Source organism: Paroedura picta, chromosome 2, assembly GCF_049243985.1.
Source record: "Paroedura picta isolate Pp20150507F chromosome 2, Ppicta_v3.0, whole genome shotgun sequence".
NCBI classification, from domain to species: Eukaryota; Metazoa; Chordata; class Lepidosauria; order Squamata; family Gekkonidae; genus Paroedura; species Paroedura picta.
The window spans coordinates 128,410,362-128,430,655 of NC_135370.1; the positions used below are offsets into that span (position 1 = coordinate 128,410,362).

At 46.5% G+C, this 20,294-nt stretch overlaps 1 protein-coding gene across 1 annotated transcript in view; it reads left to right on the forward strand.

Moving 5' to 3' along the window:
• Positions 1 to 312: 312 nt before the first annotated feature.
• Positions 313 to 20,294, forward strand: part of TTC9 (tetratricopeptide repeat domain 9) — a 44,082-nt gene continuing 24,100 nt past the window's right edge. Inside the window, exon 1 of the mRNA XM_077322645.1 lies at positions 313 to 783. Coding sequence (XP_077178760.1) covers positions 402 to 783 — 382 coding nt within the window. The 5' untranslated portion in view covers positions 313 to 401. The remainder of the gene's footprint in view (positions 784 to 20,294) is intronic.

A 20,294-nucleotide genomic window follows, 5' to 3' on the forward strand; every position in this document is an offset into this window, starting at 1 on the left:
AGCTTCCCTCCGCTGCCCAAACCCAAGCTGGGGTTCTCCGCCCGCCCGCCTGCCCGCCCGCCCGCCTTCCTCCGTGCCCGCCGCTCCTTCCGGGTTAGCAATCCTCCTTGCCCCCATCCTGGCCCAAGAGGGAGCCCGCCAGACTCCCGGCAGGTGGCAGGTGGCAGCCGGGCATGGGAGGCAGCAGGCGGGCCGAGCCCAAGCCCAAGCCCGTCCAGCCCGGAGGCTGCGCTGCCGTTTGAGTCCTCTCGCAAGGAGGGAGGGAGGGAGGGAGGGACGGAGGGGAGGCGGGGGCGGAGGCGGCTCGTCGCCCGCTGCAGCCGACCCCGCCGCTGTGCTGTGCTGTGCTGTGCTGTGCTGTGGCGTGCGGGCGAGCCAGGAGGAGCCAAGGCGCGGCGGGCATGGAGAGGAAGAGCTCCGCGGGCGCGGGGAAGCTGAACCCCAGCAGCCGGGCGGCGGGCGACGGGCAGTGCGCCCTGGGCGGGGGCGGCGGGGGCCCGTGGGCGGGCGCTGCGGAGGCGGACGAGCTGATCCGGCGGGCGCTGGACTTCAAGAGCCAAGGGGCGCAGTGCTACAAGGAGAAGAAATGCCGCGAGGCCATCGGCAAGTACCACCGCGCGCTGCTCGAGCTCAAGGGGCTCCTGCTGCTGCTCGCCCACGACGAGCCCCGCGACGAGGCCGCCGCCGCCGCCGCCGCCCCCCCCAGCAGCGCGGCCAGCCTGACGGACGAGCAGAGGCGGCTGCTGGAGAGCATCGAGGTGGACTGCTACAACAGCCTGGCAGGTCGGGGGCGCGGCGGGCGCGGCGGGCGGGCGGGCGGGCGGCGGCCAGGGGAGGCGAGGCGAGGCGAGGCGAGTGGGGCCCAGCAGCAGGCGCCCTGCCCGCCAGAGGGCATTCCCTCCCGCCGGGCCGCCCAGGGGGGCTGGCTTGGCCGCGGTCGCCGGGGGGCGGGCGGAGTGCGGCCGAGGTCCCCGGGCCGGGCAGCAGCAGATCGGGCGGGGAATGCTCCGAGGTCTCCTTTGCACCTTGCGCGGGAGGAGGCGCCGATGTGCCAAAGAGGCACATGCAACTTCGCCAGCCCCAAAGGAGGAAGCTCTCGAGCCCGTAGAGCTTCCAGGCTACATTTGAACAAGCAGGAGGACGCAGCACGGAGGAGGAAGGGAGTCTCAAGGACGAGGGCGAGAGCATTACAAACACATCGGGCCCAAGCTTGGGTGGGCTAGAGCCCATTTTGTCAGCTAGGTGAAGGGCTCTCCTAGCTGGCAGAGGGGCACATGGGTCTGGATCTGTGCATGCACCTGCTGGCCTGCCAATGGGGACTGGCATCAGAAGAAGTGGTTTTAGTCCATGAAATCTTATTCCACCAGAAATCTGTAATCATTTAGTTGGCACAAGAGTCTGTGATGTTTTAATTCCCTAGTGCTGCATTTTGTCACTAGATGAACAATATGCAGAGGCTTCACAGAAAAGGTAGCTGTTGAGGAAGGATCTGAAAGTACACTAACATAAAAAAGGAGATCCTTCCATCACTGGTGATGGAGGAGAGAGAAGATGGAGTGTAGCTAGTATTCAGCATAGATCCCTTGAAATACATCCATAATGATGATGCCTAATAAAATGCTACCTCTTTTAAAGCTCACTGGGGTTTATAGAACGAGTGACAGAAGACTTAAGGTATCTGGTCAGGTGTGTACTTTCTTTGGGTCTTCCAAGCACTAACCAAATGCAGACGTACAGTCCTGTACGGCAGTGAAGATGATGATGGTGGTAACTTTAACATGATGTATTCTCCAAAGATTACACCCCATGTACACATTCTGGGGCTAGTCCTCATCCCCCCTCCCCCAACTCACAGCTTTGTGCTTCTGCAGCAGCCTTTTCCCCTGCCTGTTTTGAAAATTATTTCACTGCCGCTTCAGTTCAGCCCTTTGTAATTAGGAATGTTAGAGAGAGTTGTTCTCAGAATGGAACTTGTCCTGAGAACAAGCAGCTAAGGAGACATATTAGTGGCCCCAAAGACTCACACATGTCAAACAGAATATAGTTACAAAAGCCAGAAGAGAACACAATTCGTGCTAGTTGTGAGATGCCAGCCTGGGCAATAAGAAGAAATATCCATTTTGCTCAGATCACGCTCCAGGCTGCTCTGTGGAGATCTGCAGAGCTTCCCCAAATGAAACTTCTAGATCCAAGAGCACCTAAGGGGCCAGCTACATGCACAGACAGATCCATGCACAGCAGGACACAACATTTGGAGAGTCAAAGCTCCCTTAGGCAGATACCAATACCAGATATCTGACAAAGGGAACTCTGGCCTTGGACAGCATATACCCCCAAAGTCTTGTTGGTCTCTGAGGTGCTCTGGATTCGAATCTAGCTGTTCTATAGGAAGCCTCTCAAACTATCCCCAAATGTAAAGCTCCTGTTCTCATTGGTGGATAAAAGCATTGGTTGAATGAGTGTATTTCACGCAGTTGTCATCCAAACATTGGGCTTGGGGCGAGAGCTTTACCCCTGGAACCAGAACTGGACTTGGCTTTTGTGTGTGTGTGCTAATGCCTATGATATAATGGGGAGATGACAGCTTAAGTTATTATGCATCCAAGTTTCTCTCCCTTCTCCCTTCTTAAGCTTTTAATTACTCATTTTATTACTGATGTGTTATCAGTGCATAAGAAACATAGAGCACAAAAGCCTTACAGAGATTGTGGAGGCTGTGTATTTACAAAGGCATCTGTTCTGTTTACGAGGACGAAGGAACGATGCGGGTGCTGGGGTTTGTTAGAAGCCCTGGGGCAGAATGGGAAAATTCTACCAAGAGGGTCCATTTAAGAAAGGCATATCAGGTCTGGTCCTCTGAACTGCCATGCAAAACCTGGTCCTGAATCATGCAGCTGTTGTGCTGCTGTGCCAGCTCTGCCTTCCAGTGCACACTTCTAGGAGTGGCAAGAGAACACCCCCCCCCCACACACACACACAGCTGTTTGCTTCCCATAGGAACCATGCCTCCTAGGCCACTCTGCTGCTTTACAAGCATGGCTTAGCAGTCACAGGATGGAAGTGTGTGAGGGGAGTGAATCAGGAGTACTCTGTTGCTGTTTGCTAGGTAGCGTTTCATCCTTCAGATGCGTCTCGTATCAGGACTGCTTCACACATGCATGCACCAAAGATGACACCTCATCATTCAGTGACTCACAGCTCAACCCTTGAAAAACATCTCTGAGGAGGCTGAGTGTTGTCAGATGACATGAAAGCCCCATCTGTGGAGCTGGAGGTGTGGTAGGGAGGGGGCGTGGCTCAGTGATCAAGCGCAAGCTTTGCACGCAGAAGGTTGCAAGTTCGATCCCTGGCATGGCCAGGTAAGCATTGCCATCATTATGAAATACTTTTGGTGAACAACTGAGAGCCACCTGAGTGTACTGACTAAGAGTGACAGCCTCTAATCTGAAAAGCCAGGTTTGATTCCCCACTACTCCTTCACCTGCAGCCAGCAGTTCTCTCAGAGCTCTCTCAGCCTCACCTGTCTCACATGGTTTCTCTTGTGGGGAGAGGAAGGGCAGGTGATTGTAAGCTCTTTGGGGTTGTAAAAAGCCAGATACAACCTCCCCGCAAGTTCTTCTTTTTCATAGACTTTTAAATCAATACTCTGACTTGGTATACCACAGCTTCATAGGATTGCATCTGACAGATCAGATTATCAGTTGATGGACCATTCACTGAGTGATCAGTGTGTGTGTGTGTGTATGCATGAACTTCTCTTGTGAGCTTGCAAACACAAGCAGCTTCTACTGATACATCTTCTTTTGTCTAGTTTAAATGATTTACAGAAAATATTAACTCTTGAACAGATATAGAATTTTGAAGACATGGTTCCTTATTCTTAAGTGTCATATGCAGATAGATATCCCATTCCTGGAATCCTCTGTTAAGTATAATTCTGTCTGTAAAAAGAAAAAGGCAAGCTCAACGCTCTTTGCTTCTTGCCCCTGTCTCCCGTGGCATTTCATGCTTACAACTACTGTATGGATTGTCAGGGCTGTGGCATCAATAATTCAGTAAATGCTGAAGTGCTCCCTAGTTTTGAAAAATAGATAACGTTAACTGGAAATATATCTGCATTGGCAGTACAGAGATACTACCCCAGTAGAGATTGGGAAGGTGAATGAGTTTGGGAGAAGCAGGAGGGCATCACGGCTGCTCTGGGTATCTTTCTGCTGAGCATCTCCTGTTCCCTTGTTAAAAATGGCTACCCGAGTGTGCCAAAGTGCTTTGCATAACAATAGCAGCTTATGTTTGGATGTAATCATTCTGATTTCCTGTTTTGCTTAGTTATTCTCTCAGTGTGAATAAATCCAGTCAGAAGAACATCAAGCGGTGGACACATTTCTTACCATTTCCCTGGGCATTTCTATATAGCTTTATGCCTGCGACTTGCAGTACTAGTACATGAAGCGCATTTAGCAGCATTGTTAGCGCATCGTTTTGTGCAAGACAAGTATGAGATGTTAGCATGTCTCGCTAAATAGCCATTCTCTGCTCATCACGTTCTAGAACTGTACAAGTGTACGTTGGGAGCATTCACCTCTGCAGACACAGAAGATTCCCTAATGAAAAGAATGCTTTTGAAATTGCACCTGCCCACTCTTTCTACGTCCATTTCATCCACCTCTTCACATTTCTGTGCCATGTGACAGCTTTGTGCACTTGCCACTAGTGACTGCTCTGGGCCACAGCACCCTTACCCTCCAGCACCAGTGTGTGGTCCAAAGTCAGCACTCAATGTCAGGGCAACACACTGGATGATAATAAGCTAGTGCTACGGCTGTAGAATCCTATCCTCTGTATATAACTTGTTATTACAATGAGGGTTAGAATCCGTCTATTCAAGCACAGCACATTAAGCTTAGCATCAAGGACAGCCTGCTCCACACCTCAGTGACATATGGGTATACGTTGAAATTAATGGGTCTAAATTGGTTTACATCCAAACAATCTGTCATAGTTAACCTGCAGGTCAAAATGATGGGGTGTTTGCCTTCTGGTTGTATCGTGTTCCACAGCAGCACAAGGACCTTTGAAACACTTTGGTCTTCCACAGCATGACATACACTTGGAAACCAACAAGCGGGAGCTGAATGAGGCCTTGACGTTAAGGCAGCCTTTACCAATGAAGGGCCTTAGAAAGGTGTAAAGCTGGATAGGATTGCCCTGTGAGAGCTTTAACATGTGGTGTCATAAAATGAACTGTTTAAGGAAGACTGCTTGGCCTATCAAAAGGGAGAACCTCTCCTCGAACTAGAAGCTAAGAAGAAGCTAAAATCCATTTAGCTCCAATAGGTGATTTGCACCAGATTTTTTTGTTGCTCTGATGTCTACCTCAAGGGCAAAATAAAGAAGGAACTCTTGTAGGAGCGCTCTAATACTTCAGAGTCTTCCGGGGATATCAAGAGAGGAATACTTTGTGCATATTCCTTGGAGCATGGCTCATACCTACGCGCTTTTCAGGAAAGAGGCTCTTTCCTGCTTGATACCTTGGTCAGGTGGAAAACAATCCACGATAGCTTTAGTTTTCTCCGTCTCCAGCCTATTATAATTGTCCCCACCCTTTCCTCCTTTGCTAATGCCCCACTGATATTTGTGCCAGACTTGGGCTGTTAAAGCAGCTGTGGTGGCCAAAATCACCTGGGGGGGTGTTGCAGAGAGGCAGTTTGATCCTGCCACTGTCTCTTTTCAACCCTTGAGTTTCTCTCCCTTTTGGTTTGGTAAACTCTTCTTCTCTGCAGCAGGGGACGGGAGGGAAAGGCATTGTTAGAATAAATTCATACTCTTGCACTCAAGGCACACTCAAATAAACTCAAGGGTATTTTTTTTGGGGGGGGAAGATGGGTTGAAACCTTGTTGAATAACTTAAAGGGCCTGTGACATGACCAGAACAAGAGACCTTAGCACAGAAATTCTGAAGAGGAAAGGGAGAGATGCTGCATTTCAGTGGCATGTGCCAATCAAGCAGGCTGTATTTTGCATGGTATTACTCATGTATCTAACTTTGACACCCCTGAACAATGGAGAGCTGCTATTCATTTACAGTTGGGTAAGCCAGGTTTGCTCATTTTCATTTCAGTGGTCTTTCCTCATAAGCCAGGAAAGCATGCTGTGTATGATCCGCTTCCTATACATGACTGCCATTTTCTGTGAAGAAGGGAATGTACATATTTTCCAGCCTGAATGAATGCAAACAGAAATCCCGATCATTGAAGGTACATGTTTGCTGGGAAATATGTGTTTTGCCCTATGTACACAAAAGTGGTGAACATGTGTATTGACGGGATCATATATAGCACAGTCTCCCAGTATGACAGGTGGGAGCATCAACTGAAAAATGTCCGCCAGTTTATATGCAAATCTTTGTCATGTGGAAGGGGCTGCCTGCAAGGCCTTCTGGACGATTTAGAGTCAAGTTCCCAAAATGACTGGATTTCTATTGCAGCCTCAGCCTGAACTTCCCTATCTATTAGTGTCATTCTCCCCCATTCAGCTGGTAATGAATGAGATACAGAGTCTGGTACATGCCCTGACCCTTGAACTGTTTTATGTCATATATGCATCCTTATGCCTATGATTGCAATTTATTATATACTAGAGGCTAGAGTTGCCAGCCTCCAGGTGAGACCGGGGGATCCACCGGAATGACAGCTCATCTCCAGACTACAGAGATTCGATCCCCAGGAGAAGAGGGTGCTTGGAAGGGTGGACTCAGGGATGCCAGCCTCCAGGTGGCAAGTTACAGTGGATGAGTGATAGGGATGTGAGTGTCCTGCATAGTGCAGAGGGTTGGACTAGATGACCCATAAGGTCCCTTCCAACTGTATGATTCTATGATTCTACTAAATTCAAAGCCCGTTCATGAGAACGGGATTTGCAAGGCCCCCCACCACTATTGTGGCTGCCCAGCAGACACATAGAGGTGGCATTGCCCCTGGGTGCAGCATTTCTGGGCCCGGTAGGGGAAGGCCTGCTTCCCCCCCTCCCCCTCGGTGGCGGCGCAGCCTTCCCCTCAGGTTGAGAAGCACACCCGGTGCCTCTTCCGGGTGTGATTCTAGGCCCAAGGGGAAGGCCTCCTTCTTTACTCACGGTGTCCTGCCGCTTCCCTGTCACTTTCTGGCCTGTCCTGGTGAGGGCCTAAAAGCCTTTCTGGCCTGTCCTGGTGAGGGCCTAGATTGTGCCCTCATCCGATTGGCTAGAACTGCTGTCTGTCCTGGTGAGGGGCCAATCGGAAGGCTCTGTGTGCCTTCTGATTGGCCTCTCACCCAGACTGGTTCCGCCCACTCGCCGCCCACTCAGCCCTTAACGAATTATGAAGAAGGGAAAGATGCTGTAAATCAGTGGTCCCCAACCTTTTTATCACCGGGGACCAGTCAATGCTTGACAATTTTACTGAGGCCCGGGGGGGGGGTAGTCTTTTGCTGAGGGACGTCGCTGTTGCCGCCTGAGCCCCTGCTCCACTTGCTTTCCCGACGGCGACCCTGACTTCCCACCGCCTACTGGGGGGCACTACCAGCAGCAGCTGTGCAGTGCCATGCTGAGGGGGAGCCCCAGCCATGGCGGCCACTGAGAGCACCAAAAGTGAGCTGGCGGCAGAGTGGCAGGGCAGCCTCCGAGGCAGCAGCCGGGGAGGAGGACAAGGAGGAGCCGCAGCCCGGTACAGAATGATCCCCGAACCGGGACCGGTCCCCGGACTGGGGGTTGGGGACCACTGCTGTAAACCACCCTGAGCCCATGGGGAAGGGCGGTATAAAAATTAGGTAGATCGATGGGCGGACGGAAGGATGGATGAATGTCCATCTAAACCATCAGTATGCTTACATCCCTTTTGACTCTTGGCAACTGTGCTACGTTCTTCAGCGGCACCACAGGATGACACGGGTGAAACCTGGCTTTGCCGTATTTTACCAGGGTTTGCCAAAATAGCAGTTTCTCTCAGTAACCTTTTTGATCAGCAAATACCAAAGCAGCTGCTTCCTGAAGCTGTAGAGTAGGGAACATTAAACATTAGTCTCTTGTACGATGCAAAGTCACGTCATTTCAGCATATGATTACAAGGCAAACAGAGCTTCAAGCAACCATTTAGCTATGACTCACCGCCTGCCTATGACTTTGAGCAAGGAAAAGCTTTGACCTTTTTCTGGATTAAATTGTTTTTTTTTGGGGGGGGGGGTGCAAATTATCACAGCATCTTGATAGTGCAGTAAAGCCACAGTTGTGGGGCAGTAGGATAGATTGGAACCAATTCTTGGGCTATAGGTAGCCTGCATATGTATTGTGTATGTGTATAAGCTTGGTGTATAGTCTGAGCTACTTCTATCTATACATCTAAATAAATTCTATTTTTATACACACGCACACATTCATATAGTTATTCTTTCCCTGACCTTTCCACATATGATATATTTTCCAGAGAATGTACAGAATAATAGGCATAGCTGATTTTGAATATTAGAGACTGTATCAATAGACCAGCAGTTATTAAAGATCTTCAATTTATTCCATATTTTCATAGGCGGTATGCCTATCCAACAGTTAAAAGATTCTTAGGAAAAGCTCTTGTCATTTTATAAATCCTCTCCCATTCTCCCATAACCTTGATTAAGATAACACAATTCAAGTTTCTTTGTCCTGGCTGCAAACCATATAAAAATTCAGGATTATACAATATAAAACAGCTGCAGTGTACACAAAATTGCACATTCATAAAAAGAGGTGCAAAAAAATGATGTTCCCAAAATGAATAACATATCCATTAGCCTCAGATGTCAGAACAACGATGTGTGAGTAGCTAGAAAATTTCAAGGAAAGTTAACATTTGCCAAAACAAAACTTGCTACCCTTAGCATAACTTATTGTTAACAGATATTCCAGCATTTGCAGAGTAGACTAATCCTTGTGAAAGAAATCCGTGCCTAGAATTTTGACAGATATAATCTATCGGTTGGATCCAGCAAAACATTTTCATTTGTTCTACAGCTCTTACACAAATGAAAACACAAGAAAAATACTGTGGTAGTCACTTGTGCTGTCCAACTTGTTGTATCCGCATTTGTGTTTCCACTTGCAAGAAATCCTGTGCTCCTGATTCCTGGAGACTATAGTAGATGGACCCTGACCTGGGTGGCCCAGGCTAGCCTGATCTCACCAGAAGTCAAGCTGAATCAGTACTGAATTAGTACTTGGATGGGAGATCACCAAGGAAGCCCAGTGCTGCTATGCAGAGTCAGGCAAGGGCAACGCCCCTGTGTTCATCTCTGGCCTTGAAAACTCTCTTGAGTCGCCACAAATCAGTTGCATTTCCTATCTCCACCATAATACAGAGGGAGGAAAGTGCTAGATGTAGCACAAAATACTGCATAAGTGGAACTGCACTAAATCCATTTGTGTTTCTGCTTGCTCATCACTGGACCCAAACCTTTGTGTCACCATTGCCACATAAGCAAACATGGCAGGTTATAATGATTTTACACCACCCAATAACAATTTCCAGTATAATATTTTAGATAATATTTTAGATATCTTTCTACTATACGGGCAAAAAATGTTCTAGTAACTCAGCAGAATAGGATTGCATAAAGCTCTGTTTTGGGGAGGAATGCAACAGACCGTTGTGTGTCAGTTTTCCTAGGCACAAGTAAGAGCTGTGTAGGAAAAGAGAACAACGATGTTAACTGTTGCGTTAAAGGACTAAGTGGTGTGACTGATTTAGTTTTGAATTCTGCTAGAAACTTCTTTTGTGATCTTGGGCCAGAACTATCTAAAGGTGATAATAAACTATACCATCTCACAGTGGTTGGTGGTGGGAGTTGGAATTAGTTGCATCCATTTGAGTTTTAGATCTTAATTAACAAATGTTTCTTTCTTAATCTGTGGTTATGAAGAGGACCATTAGTCATTCCAGTTGGAAGGTACAGTATATTTGCAAGGTCTTAATACGGGAGAATGGCTTGGGGTATTATTAAATAACCAAGCAACCAAAATTAGCCATCCTTACACTTGAAAGACATGCCATAGGTATTTTTATCATCAGATCTTCATTGCTCCAAGCATGGAGATTGGGTGGAACTGAAATGCAATTCTAGTCAGGCTGTTTTTGCAGTATACCACCAGTGGGAGGAAGGATGTGATTGATTTGCATTTACATGTATATGTAATTTATGTGGTCATTGCCAAGTAACAGCTGGTGTATGTGTATATATATATATATATGTGTGTGTGTGTGTGTGTGTGTGTGTAAAGGTATCCCCTGTGCGAGCACCGAGTCATGTCTGAGCCTTGGGGTGACACCCTCTAGTGTTTTCTTGGCAGACTCAAAATAGTGTGGTTTGCCATTCCCTTCCCCAGTCATTACCGTTTACCCCCCAGCAAGCTGGGTACTCATTTTACCGACCTCGGAAGGATGGAAGGCTGAGTCAACCTTGAGCCGGCTGCTGGGATCAAACTCCCAGACTCATAGGCAGAGCTTCAGACAGCATGTCAGCTGCCTTACCACCCTGCGCCACAAGAGGCTATCTATCTATCTATCTATCTATCTATCTATCTATCTATCTATCTATCTATCTATCTATCTATCTATCTATCTATCTATCTATCTATCTATCTATCTATCTATCTATCGAGTTCTCCAAGGAACATCCCCTTTTCACTCTGTGATGTGAGCTGTCCTTCATTGTTAATCTGTTTCTCACTGAGATAGCTATACTGATCTCAAATATCCAATGACAGAAAAAAAGGGAAAAAAGATTTCGCTACATTTAATCTTACCTCTCCTCCTACATTTCATCTTGCCTTATCTCTCCTGCACAGGGCATCATTCTCTCATTTCCATTTATTCTTTAGCAAGACACACAAAGGTAGACTTCAGCTGAGATAGAGGAATTGCCCTAAGGTGAGTTTCATGGCAAACCTGGGATATTTGTGGGCCAACATGCTAACTGTTTGGCACCTCAGAACTGGAGGTTGACCTTAAGCAATGGGTGCAATCTGGGGGAAGTGAAGCATTCGTAAAATGGTTGCCTGTGGTCAGCAATAACGGCATCCCTGAGGACTGGACAACTGTTGCAAAGACATAGCATTGTCCTATGGTTACCTAAAGCTCCAGGATGATTGCTTCACTGGCTCCCTACATTTTTCCATGTTATGGCGGCACTACACAAGAAAGTTTTTTACACGTTGGGTTCTCGGTTCCCTGTAGTTATGCAGTGGGCCCGACATTTTGAAATCTGTGGGGGCTCACTTCCATGGTGCAGTGGGTGGAGAGGCCTACCATGCCATTTCCCCAAACAGATGGGTTAAGGGGGAGTTATTTGTCCCAACTTAGAGCCAAAGCCAGCCCCGAAGAATTTTAAAAATTCTTCCCTGCAGCTGCTGTGTGTTTGTAAGGAATGGGAGTTTGTAAGGAATGGGAATGGGAGTCCAGGGTGTGGAGGAGGGAAATGTCTTATGGAATTTGGCCCTTAGAGACTCACAGTGCAATCTTAAACAGTTACATTTTTGTGAATTCATTGAATTGACTCGGATTGTGCTGTTAGTGTCCCTAAAGACAGAAGGAAGAGGTGTTCAGCTGTAGCTTCCATAGCACAGTCCTGTTTATCAAAAGGTTTATTAAATAAATCCATTGTCTGCCATACCTGTGACTATCAGGTGGTGAGAACAAGCAACAGTGGGGGCCCACTGTCTTCATGTCTTAACATGTGAGTTCCACAGAAACTTCTGGGGAATCCAAACGACCTTTGGTCTGATCCATTATAGGCTTGTCTTTACAGTCCTGTAAAGCAGTGGTCCCCAACCCCCAGTCCGGAGACCAGTACCGGTCCGTGGATCATTCAGTACCGGGCCGCGGCTCCTCCTCATCCTCCTCCCCGGCTGCTGCCTCGGGGGCTGCCCTGTCACTCTGCTGGGGCTCCCCCTTGGCATGGCACTGTGCAGCCGTTGCTGGCAGCACCCCCCAGTGGGCGGCAGGAAGTCAGGGGCACCGGCGGGAAAGCAAGTGGAGCAGGGGCTCAGGCAGCGGCAGCGACGTCCCTCAGCAAAAGACTACCCCCCCCCTGGGCCTCAGTAAGATTGTCAAGCGTTGACCGGTTCCCAGTGATAAAAAGGTTGGGGACCACTGCTGTAGAGTAACACAATGGAGCCTGTGCATTAAGTATCATCTTTTGCTGCCCTACCACTGAACCCACCATAAGTAGGGTTGCCAGCCTCCAGGTAGTGGCAGGAGATCTCCATGCATTACAGTTGATCCACAGATGACAAAGATCAGAAAATGGCTGCTTCAGAAGGTGGGCTCCATGGTATTATAACCCATTGGATTGCCTCACCTCCCCAGTCGCCACCCTCCACAGGCTCCACCCTCAAAATCTCCATGAAAACAGAGAACTGGGATAAGACCAGCTTCCTTTTTGGTATTAATAACTTTTTATTGAAGGTTTAAAAACATAACATAAGAGACATAATGAAATAAAAAGAGAAAAATGAAAGAGAGAAGAGAGAGAGAAAATACATTAAAAAGAGGCTTTCAGTTTTATCTACAATTAATATATATCAAATTACTAATCAGTTACACTATGATTATATAAAGGAAATGGTCCCCCTTTTTTCTATATTCAAAACCATATACTGTCAGATCATTTCCCCCCTTATTATGTACAAAGTCTATAAGAGTTTCCAGTTAGCAACAAATACAGATGTTGTGTGTTCCCTAATTAAGTTTGGCCATCTTGTCCAATTCCATCATTGTTATCATCCATGCTTCCATTGTGAATCATATCAATCTTTTCCATTTTTGAGCATTTAAGAGTCTCGCTTCATGTCCTCACTTGTAGGTGCTCATATAGGACAAGAAACAGTGGCAGCAGGGTTAATTCAGAGGTGCAAAGGTGTGGGTGTGTGTGTGAATGCAGGGAGAACATCCTCTTTTTCAACTGGATTTACAAGATAGCCTTCCATCCCATAATGACAGAACCCATAAGACTTCTGTATTTAATTTTATGTGTACCTACATTTGTCTGCATTGTGCTCTTTTGAGATCATTTACTGGGGATTCTGGTTCCTGACCTTTTCAGGCAATCCAGGATCATAAAGAACATATTATGAGCCCTTCAGCCATATTTCCACAAAACCTTTCTATGCATGTTAATGACTGATGAAGAGGGTTGTGATCTTGTGTTCACACCTGTAAATGTGGGTAGGTGCTTACTGCTCTTCATGTTCTCCTGAACATATTTTTAAATGCACACTCTCCCTTTTGTTTCTGGCTGAAATCCCAAGCTGCCGTCTCCTTAAATGACTTTCAAAATACAGTTTCTCAAGTCTGTGTCATGTGGATGTTCTCTGGGGAAGACAAAGTAACACAATAACCCCAGTCATCCTGGAGCCATGGCTGGGGAGCTTCGTCTCTCTCTGTGTAAACAAACCACTCCAACCTGCTGCAACATTAAAAGATCTTCGGCTCCTTGGTGCAGTCCTATGGCCTAGGCACATCAGGAGCTGGTACAGTAGTACTTGCAACAACATAACACAGCATAACATAACTCTGTGCTTTCCCAGCATCCAAGTCAAAAGCACAAGAATCCCACTGGAGACAAAAGCAATTAATGTAACAAAACTAACAGCCACTCCCATGGTGTTCCTGATAACTCTGCCACTGCCCACCAATTACAATGATATTCATTGATGATACCTCCCACAAACACTGATCAACACATGGCAGTGGCAGAGCCACCATGATGACATTACAAAACCTAATGCGTATCACCTCCTACAAGAATACACTCAGGAAGAGAACCCAGGTAACAGGTGTACCATGAGTTGCTCCTCTGCTATTGCAGCAAGAATTCCATAAACGGAATAGACAGAGGACATCGTGTTTGCATTGGAGTGAAGGAAGCAATCGAACAGCAGGAGGGAGTGGTGGGGGCATATGGACCAGGATCAAGACACACTGCAACAAGTTGCATGTGGTGTGGCTCTAGCTCACTAAAATATCTTACTCGGAAAAAGCCATGAAATGAAAGGAAGATGGGAAGAGAGTGGGGTTGTCTTATTTCCAGATATAGAAATGCAGCTTCTGCGGTGGAAAGCCCTTTTTTGCATTCTGTTAGGAAGGACAGCAGCAGCAGAAATCCCCTCCCCCAACACACAACACATTCTGGAGTATATATTCTGAACACAGCCTTCCCCTCCTCTCCCCACAGCAGGCACTTTGTGAGGGAGGTGGGGCTGAGAGAGCTGTGAGAGAAACTGGCTGGCCCAAGGTTACCCAACAGGCTTTATGGGGAGGAGGAGGGAATCAAGCCCGATTCTCAAGATTAGAGCCCACTGCCCTTAACCTCTATACCACACTGGCTCTCTAATGTAGCACCTAAAGTAGCACTTTAGCGACTAACAAGAGTTTCAGGGCATAAGAGTCAAAAGGTCCCTTTATAAGATTCACCCTGTGTGATTAAAGGAGCCTTAACTCTCAAAAGCTTATGCCCTGAAACTCTCAGGTGCTACTGGGCTGGAATCTAACTATTCTACTGCAGACCAACATGGCTACCCTCTGAAACTAGACAGGAAAAGTGTGCATGATGGGAGCATAGAAATGTCAGAGGGGCTTAGACTAGGACCCTTCTCTCCCAGCCTCATGCATGGAACCAGTGCTCCCAGCTGTTTATCAGTGGTACTGATTTATTTTAGTTCCCCCCCCCCCATGCACATCCTTTTTAAAAATCTTATATTCTAATAGCAGAGCCTGGATACTTAAATCTGGAAATTGGAGCAGCGAATGGGCAAAACGGATCTTTCTACAATCATGAAAAGGGTGCTAGGTATGCAGAAAATTGAAATCTAAAAAAATACATCTGAAAATGATAAAATGTGCACCTTTAGCTTTAAGCAATGGATTCTTTCAATGGCTGTTGCTAGGCAACCATCACAGTCAGTGCTTTGTTCTGTCATTAAAAGGGAGGAGGGGAGACCTTTCCTGTCCACTTTTGGCCTTTGAGGAAGAACTCATTGGTATCTGGCCTGTCTAGAGTTGCCAGGTCCAGGTTGAGAAATTCCTAGAAATTTTGTTATGAGGCCTGAGAAGAGCAGGGTTCGGGGAGGAGACAGGACTCAGCATGGTATAATGCTGCAGAGTCCATCCTTCAAAGAAGCCATTTTCTTCAAGAGGACAGATGTTTGGAGTTCAGTTGTAATTCTGGGGATCTCCAAGTCCCAGCAAAACATTAGCAGCTCTAGGCCTGGCCTCAAATTGTAGGTGATTTGATACCACCTGACTTGCATGAGTCAAGTAGGCCTGGCAATTTGCTACTTGTTCAGCAGCAGCCATGCTATGAAAGCTGATGTGGTGCAGCAGTTAGAACTTCAGTTTAGGGTCTGCATGACCCTGGTTCAGATCCCCATCTTGCTGTTCAAGCAGACTGAGTGATTTTGGACCCATTGCATACTTTCAGTGGGTGCTTAGGATTGTTCTGTGGATAAAAAGATGGAGAAGAGAACAATGTATGCTACTTTTGTCCCCAGGTGAAAGGTGAGGTATAAATGAAGTAAATATAGAATAAATATGGCTGAATATGGGAAGCAGATAAAAGGTAGGGTGATGAATGGCTGAAATGAAAAAAATGAGGCACAAAGAGGATATGGAGACTGCCAAGAAAAGGGAAAAAAGTTAGGAAATGACTAGATTGGGGAATTTTTTTCAGCGGGGTGGAGCTTGAGGAATGTGGAGTCAGGTTGTCAGGTTTACTGCTGTTGTAAACATCCTACCCACACCCCTTGTTGCTTTCTCCAGTCCATGCAGTGGCAGGAGAGGACTTAAAAAAAATGCCAGCAAGCATTATGCACATCATTACATCTGGGGATGACCCAGTAGTAATGTACCATAGTTCTGGGAATTGCTGGAGATGCTATGGTTTTACCATAGAGATTCCTAAAACAACATGATGATACTTCCAGGTTCTCCTGAAAGAGATGTCATCATGCACCTCCCACTGGCCCCCACCATGTCCATTCCCTACCAAGCTCCTTCCAGTTGCCAGGCCACCCGAACCAATGATAGCTTTCATAGATGCCACACGGATGCCACAAAGCTTCTCCAAAATACAGTGACCATCGAGTCCTTGACATCTTGGATTTGTTTGGAGAAACGAGTTGCATCATACGGTGGGGCATAAACTGACAATAATGTATTAATGTCCAACTGCTCAATGACTGTATTTGACAACAGATTGGTGCAAATAATGGGTCTCTCTTCCTCAACTAGAAAATTTTAAACAGCCTTTCTACTTGAAGTGTCCTTCAGAGGAGCACCATAGACTTGCAATCTCTGTTTCTGCAGCCTCAAAAACCACTGCAATGGCCTTCCTAAAGTCCTGCAGAATAACAAATCTTTTGCACAAGAATTGGGCTCTTAAAGAAGAGATCTGAGCACAATCCCTGTTTTCTGCACAGTTTGAGAATCCTCAGAAAATGCAGTATCTCTCCCTCTCCTGGGTGGGAATTTGTGGTTATCCAATGAGCTCAGGTCTGCTTCCTCCTCCATTCCCACCTCATGTGATGACATATCACCTCCACCCTCTATCTCCCTCTCCTCCTGCCCTCCCCCCTTTCATTTTTTTAAATTGAACTTGATTGCATTACCATGCACATTTGCAGTTACAATAGTGCCCATTTTCTGGGGATACTCCAGGAAGTTAAGTCAAAAACAAGGATTCCACATCCCCCCCCTGCCTCCCATGTCTCCCCATCCAGCATCTAAATGCACTTTACTTTCATGATTTAAGGTACAATGGGGCACTTCATAGCGTTCATGCAGAAATGCAGTTGTGTAATGGTGGTCAATATGCTTTATCTTCATGCATGCATGGTGACTGAGTGCACATCAACATCAGACACGCACACCCCTTGTTTGGGTGATTTGAGTGCCAGGGGAATTGAGGGGAAAGGGGGTGCATTCCTGCACATGCTCAGACCAAAAAAAGGGGGTAGGCATGACAGGAGGTGGGACTGCCAACTCTCCTGATGAACATGCAAAACACATGTCATAATTGGAGTCCTTTCTAGTGATGGGAAAAATCCCACAAATAAAGAATGACAGGTGTAAATTTGGGGTCTCAGTTTATTTCAATGCAATGAAAACATGCTGGCAAATTGTAACTGTGAAATCAGTCTGTAAAAATATGTTTATGCATTTGTGTGTTTGGAAAGCAGCATTCATCACAGCCACTGCAGTGCTATTCCCCAGGCAAAACCAGTGTGGGTCCCTGGAGCCAACCAAGCAAAGAACATGTTTCTGCCAAGCACCTACTTCTAAGGCACTGTACATCTCTCGCAAGGCTCTTATTTACAGGGACTATTCTTGGTCTCCAGAACGTCCTGTACATCTTATCAGGGTGCTCAGCAACCAAAGTGTGGAGACTTCCTTGCTCCAATGAGATGGCTAATTGTCTTGAAAGTCTCCCCCTAATTGCTGAGGCCCACTTTTGATTGTTTAGGGCAGCCTTTTCCAACATTTTTACCATTGAGAAACCCCTGAAACATTCTTCAAGCTTTGAGAAACTCCAGAAGTGGCACAATCATGCAGAATATTGTTGGGAAGTATAGCTGTGTACATGCCCTCCCATTCCCACCCCATTCAGGCCCATCACTGGCCATTTGATTGCAATTCAGTGTGAGAAGGTGAGAAGGTGATGAGTGGGTGGGAGACCCTCCCCAGTGTTGCATCACCTTCCAGAGTTCTGACCTCCTGAAGAGGCAGCCTTGGTGGAGCCAGTTTGAGGGAAGAGTTTCAATCATTCCCACTTGCCCTCTTTTTGGCTTTCCTGCTGGCTGGCCTCTCCTAGCTGTTAGAGACTATCGAGCCACCCACTTCCTCAGCTGTCTGGTCTCCCTGAATGAAGGATCATGGTCCCTGCCAGAACCACTCCGGTCCAAAGAGAGGGGCAGGCATGAGCCAGAGGCCCAGCATCACCCAGCCACATTGTGTCAAGAGATGCCCAGTCTTGCCATGGCTATGGACAAGATGTTTGCACCTTGTCTCAGTTATTCATCAAGAGAGAAGCCCATCCAGTCCCACCCTGCCTGGCACATGGTACTCCTGCTTGGGCTGACGAGGCATGGTCTCCCTCCCCGTTTTGGGCTGGTGGAGTGATTTTTCCAGGGCCATTCCCACATTCCCACCTACTCATGACAGTCTGATCTAGCAGTAGGGCTTGTTTTCAGAACGTGGCGATCTTTCACATCCAGGGGCAAGCGAAAGATGGTCGGGCCTGTTACAGAGTAACAGTAAAAATGTGACCCACGTGGTATTTCTCAGCTGTCACTTTGTGCTCCCTACAATTCCAGTAAGAAACTTTCAGCATAAGCCCTGAGCAATTGTACTGTAGAACTGCTTAAATCGAATTCCTACCAGTTAAAAGGACAACTCCTATTTAAATAGTTTGCATCATTTCCCTAAGATTTGAATTAAAATATTAATGTTGCCATTCCACTCAAGGGGGCACAGCAAGGTGGATCTTAGTACTCTGAACATTCTTTAAGAAAAGTCATGGGGATTCTATAATACGAAGTTCAGTCTTTGTTGATATTTGTCCTTTATAGGCACCGATTTAAAAAAAATAGCCCAGCTATTTTAAACCATCTTTTCCAGAAGACTTAAAGGAGACTCTTATGAGCAGGACTGTGTAAATTCTTTGCTGGAAAGAAAATCATTACATCCTGATATCAGTCCAATTTAGGGTCCTATATTCCTGGTATTTAAAAATATCCAAATGCTTCAGAGCTCAGTACACTGAACTGCCAGTGTCTTATTTGTGTTGGCCCTGTTCACTGAATAGAACTTTTTGAAATGCACTGTTGACTGCCTGGACCATTAAGGAAAATTATAGCTTAAAAAAATTAGATAATGTGTAATGGAACCCTGTGATTCTCCTCGGCAGTCAGAGTACAGACAGAGAAGATTGCTTTTCTAGGGCATATATTTAGCTGCCCCCCTTCACAGCTTTGTTGTTGTGAGTGAATACTGCAAGAACTACAGTTCTTTTTAAAGCATTTACAAGACTCAAGTACTACTTCAAAGTGTTTTTCAAGACTGAAAATATTACCCAAGTGATTTATGGCTATGCCCAAATGAAATTATTTGAACAATCCCCTTAGGGTGCTTCACAGCACTTCCAAAACCAGACAGACACAGAATCCTTTTTCATTTGATAGCATAATTTATTAGCAAATTTATTGGGAGAACCCTACAAACAACAATGATGGTTTCAAATAAGTGCCTACATCTATAGCCACTACTATTGCATTGTTCTATGTGCATATTTGGAAAGGAACCTGCCATATAGCCTCACTCAAACAGATGAACTGCCCAACAACAACAAGAAAACCCAGCCTCCTGCTTAGAAGCACAAGTAGAGCATAAACTGAACCACCCTGGTCTTCAAGTATCCCTACCTTTGTGGGACTTCAGAGCGCCTCAAGTTTGTCCTGTCACATCTTAAGGAATTTTCACACATTAGCTAAAATAGTGTCACTCCCACGGAATGGAAAAGCACAAAATTATATCGCGCTTCCCAGGCCCTCCTCATGTTTTTCTTCTCTCACCTTTGTCTGCCATCTTTTCACGTGTCTTACCCTCCTCATCTGCTGCTGGAAAAGGCAGAAGAGAGAAACGTGCCTTATATGCATTGCACTGCCTCCTGTCAATCAATCCAGGCAACCAATCCCCTTCCTCCATATTTTGAAACAGTTTAAAGGTCCTGCGATGCCCGTTAATTTTTTTAAAATTCAAACGTATCCTTTGCAATGCCTATGCATGGAATCATAGATGCATAGTGCTTCTGCATACTACTTTCATGTGCCATACTTTGTACCATAAACAAATCTTTATTTGTCTTTATTAACTGCTCGGCCCCCCTGCACCACCACCACCTTCTTTCCCCCTGCCACGTCTTTCTCTGTTCAAGGTCTTTTATTTCTGGCATCCCCTACATGCCTGTCCTCCTAATCATTGCTCCAGGCACATCACCATTTTAAAAATTAATTTCCATTCCTGGGAGAGGGAGGCGAGTGTGAGGACAGGACGATACAGACAACTCTAGTGTAAGCTGGTGAAGCCACTTTAAGAGCCATTCTGCATCCCATTAATGTAGCGTTATACTTAGAGTACGAAGATGCTACATTTTTGGCGTTTCACACGACACCACCAACCTCCCATTTCCGGCCAGCAAACCTAACGCCACATCTGCCATTTTAAAATGCTAGTTGGG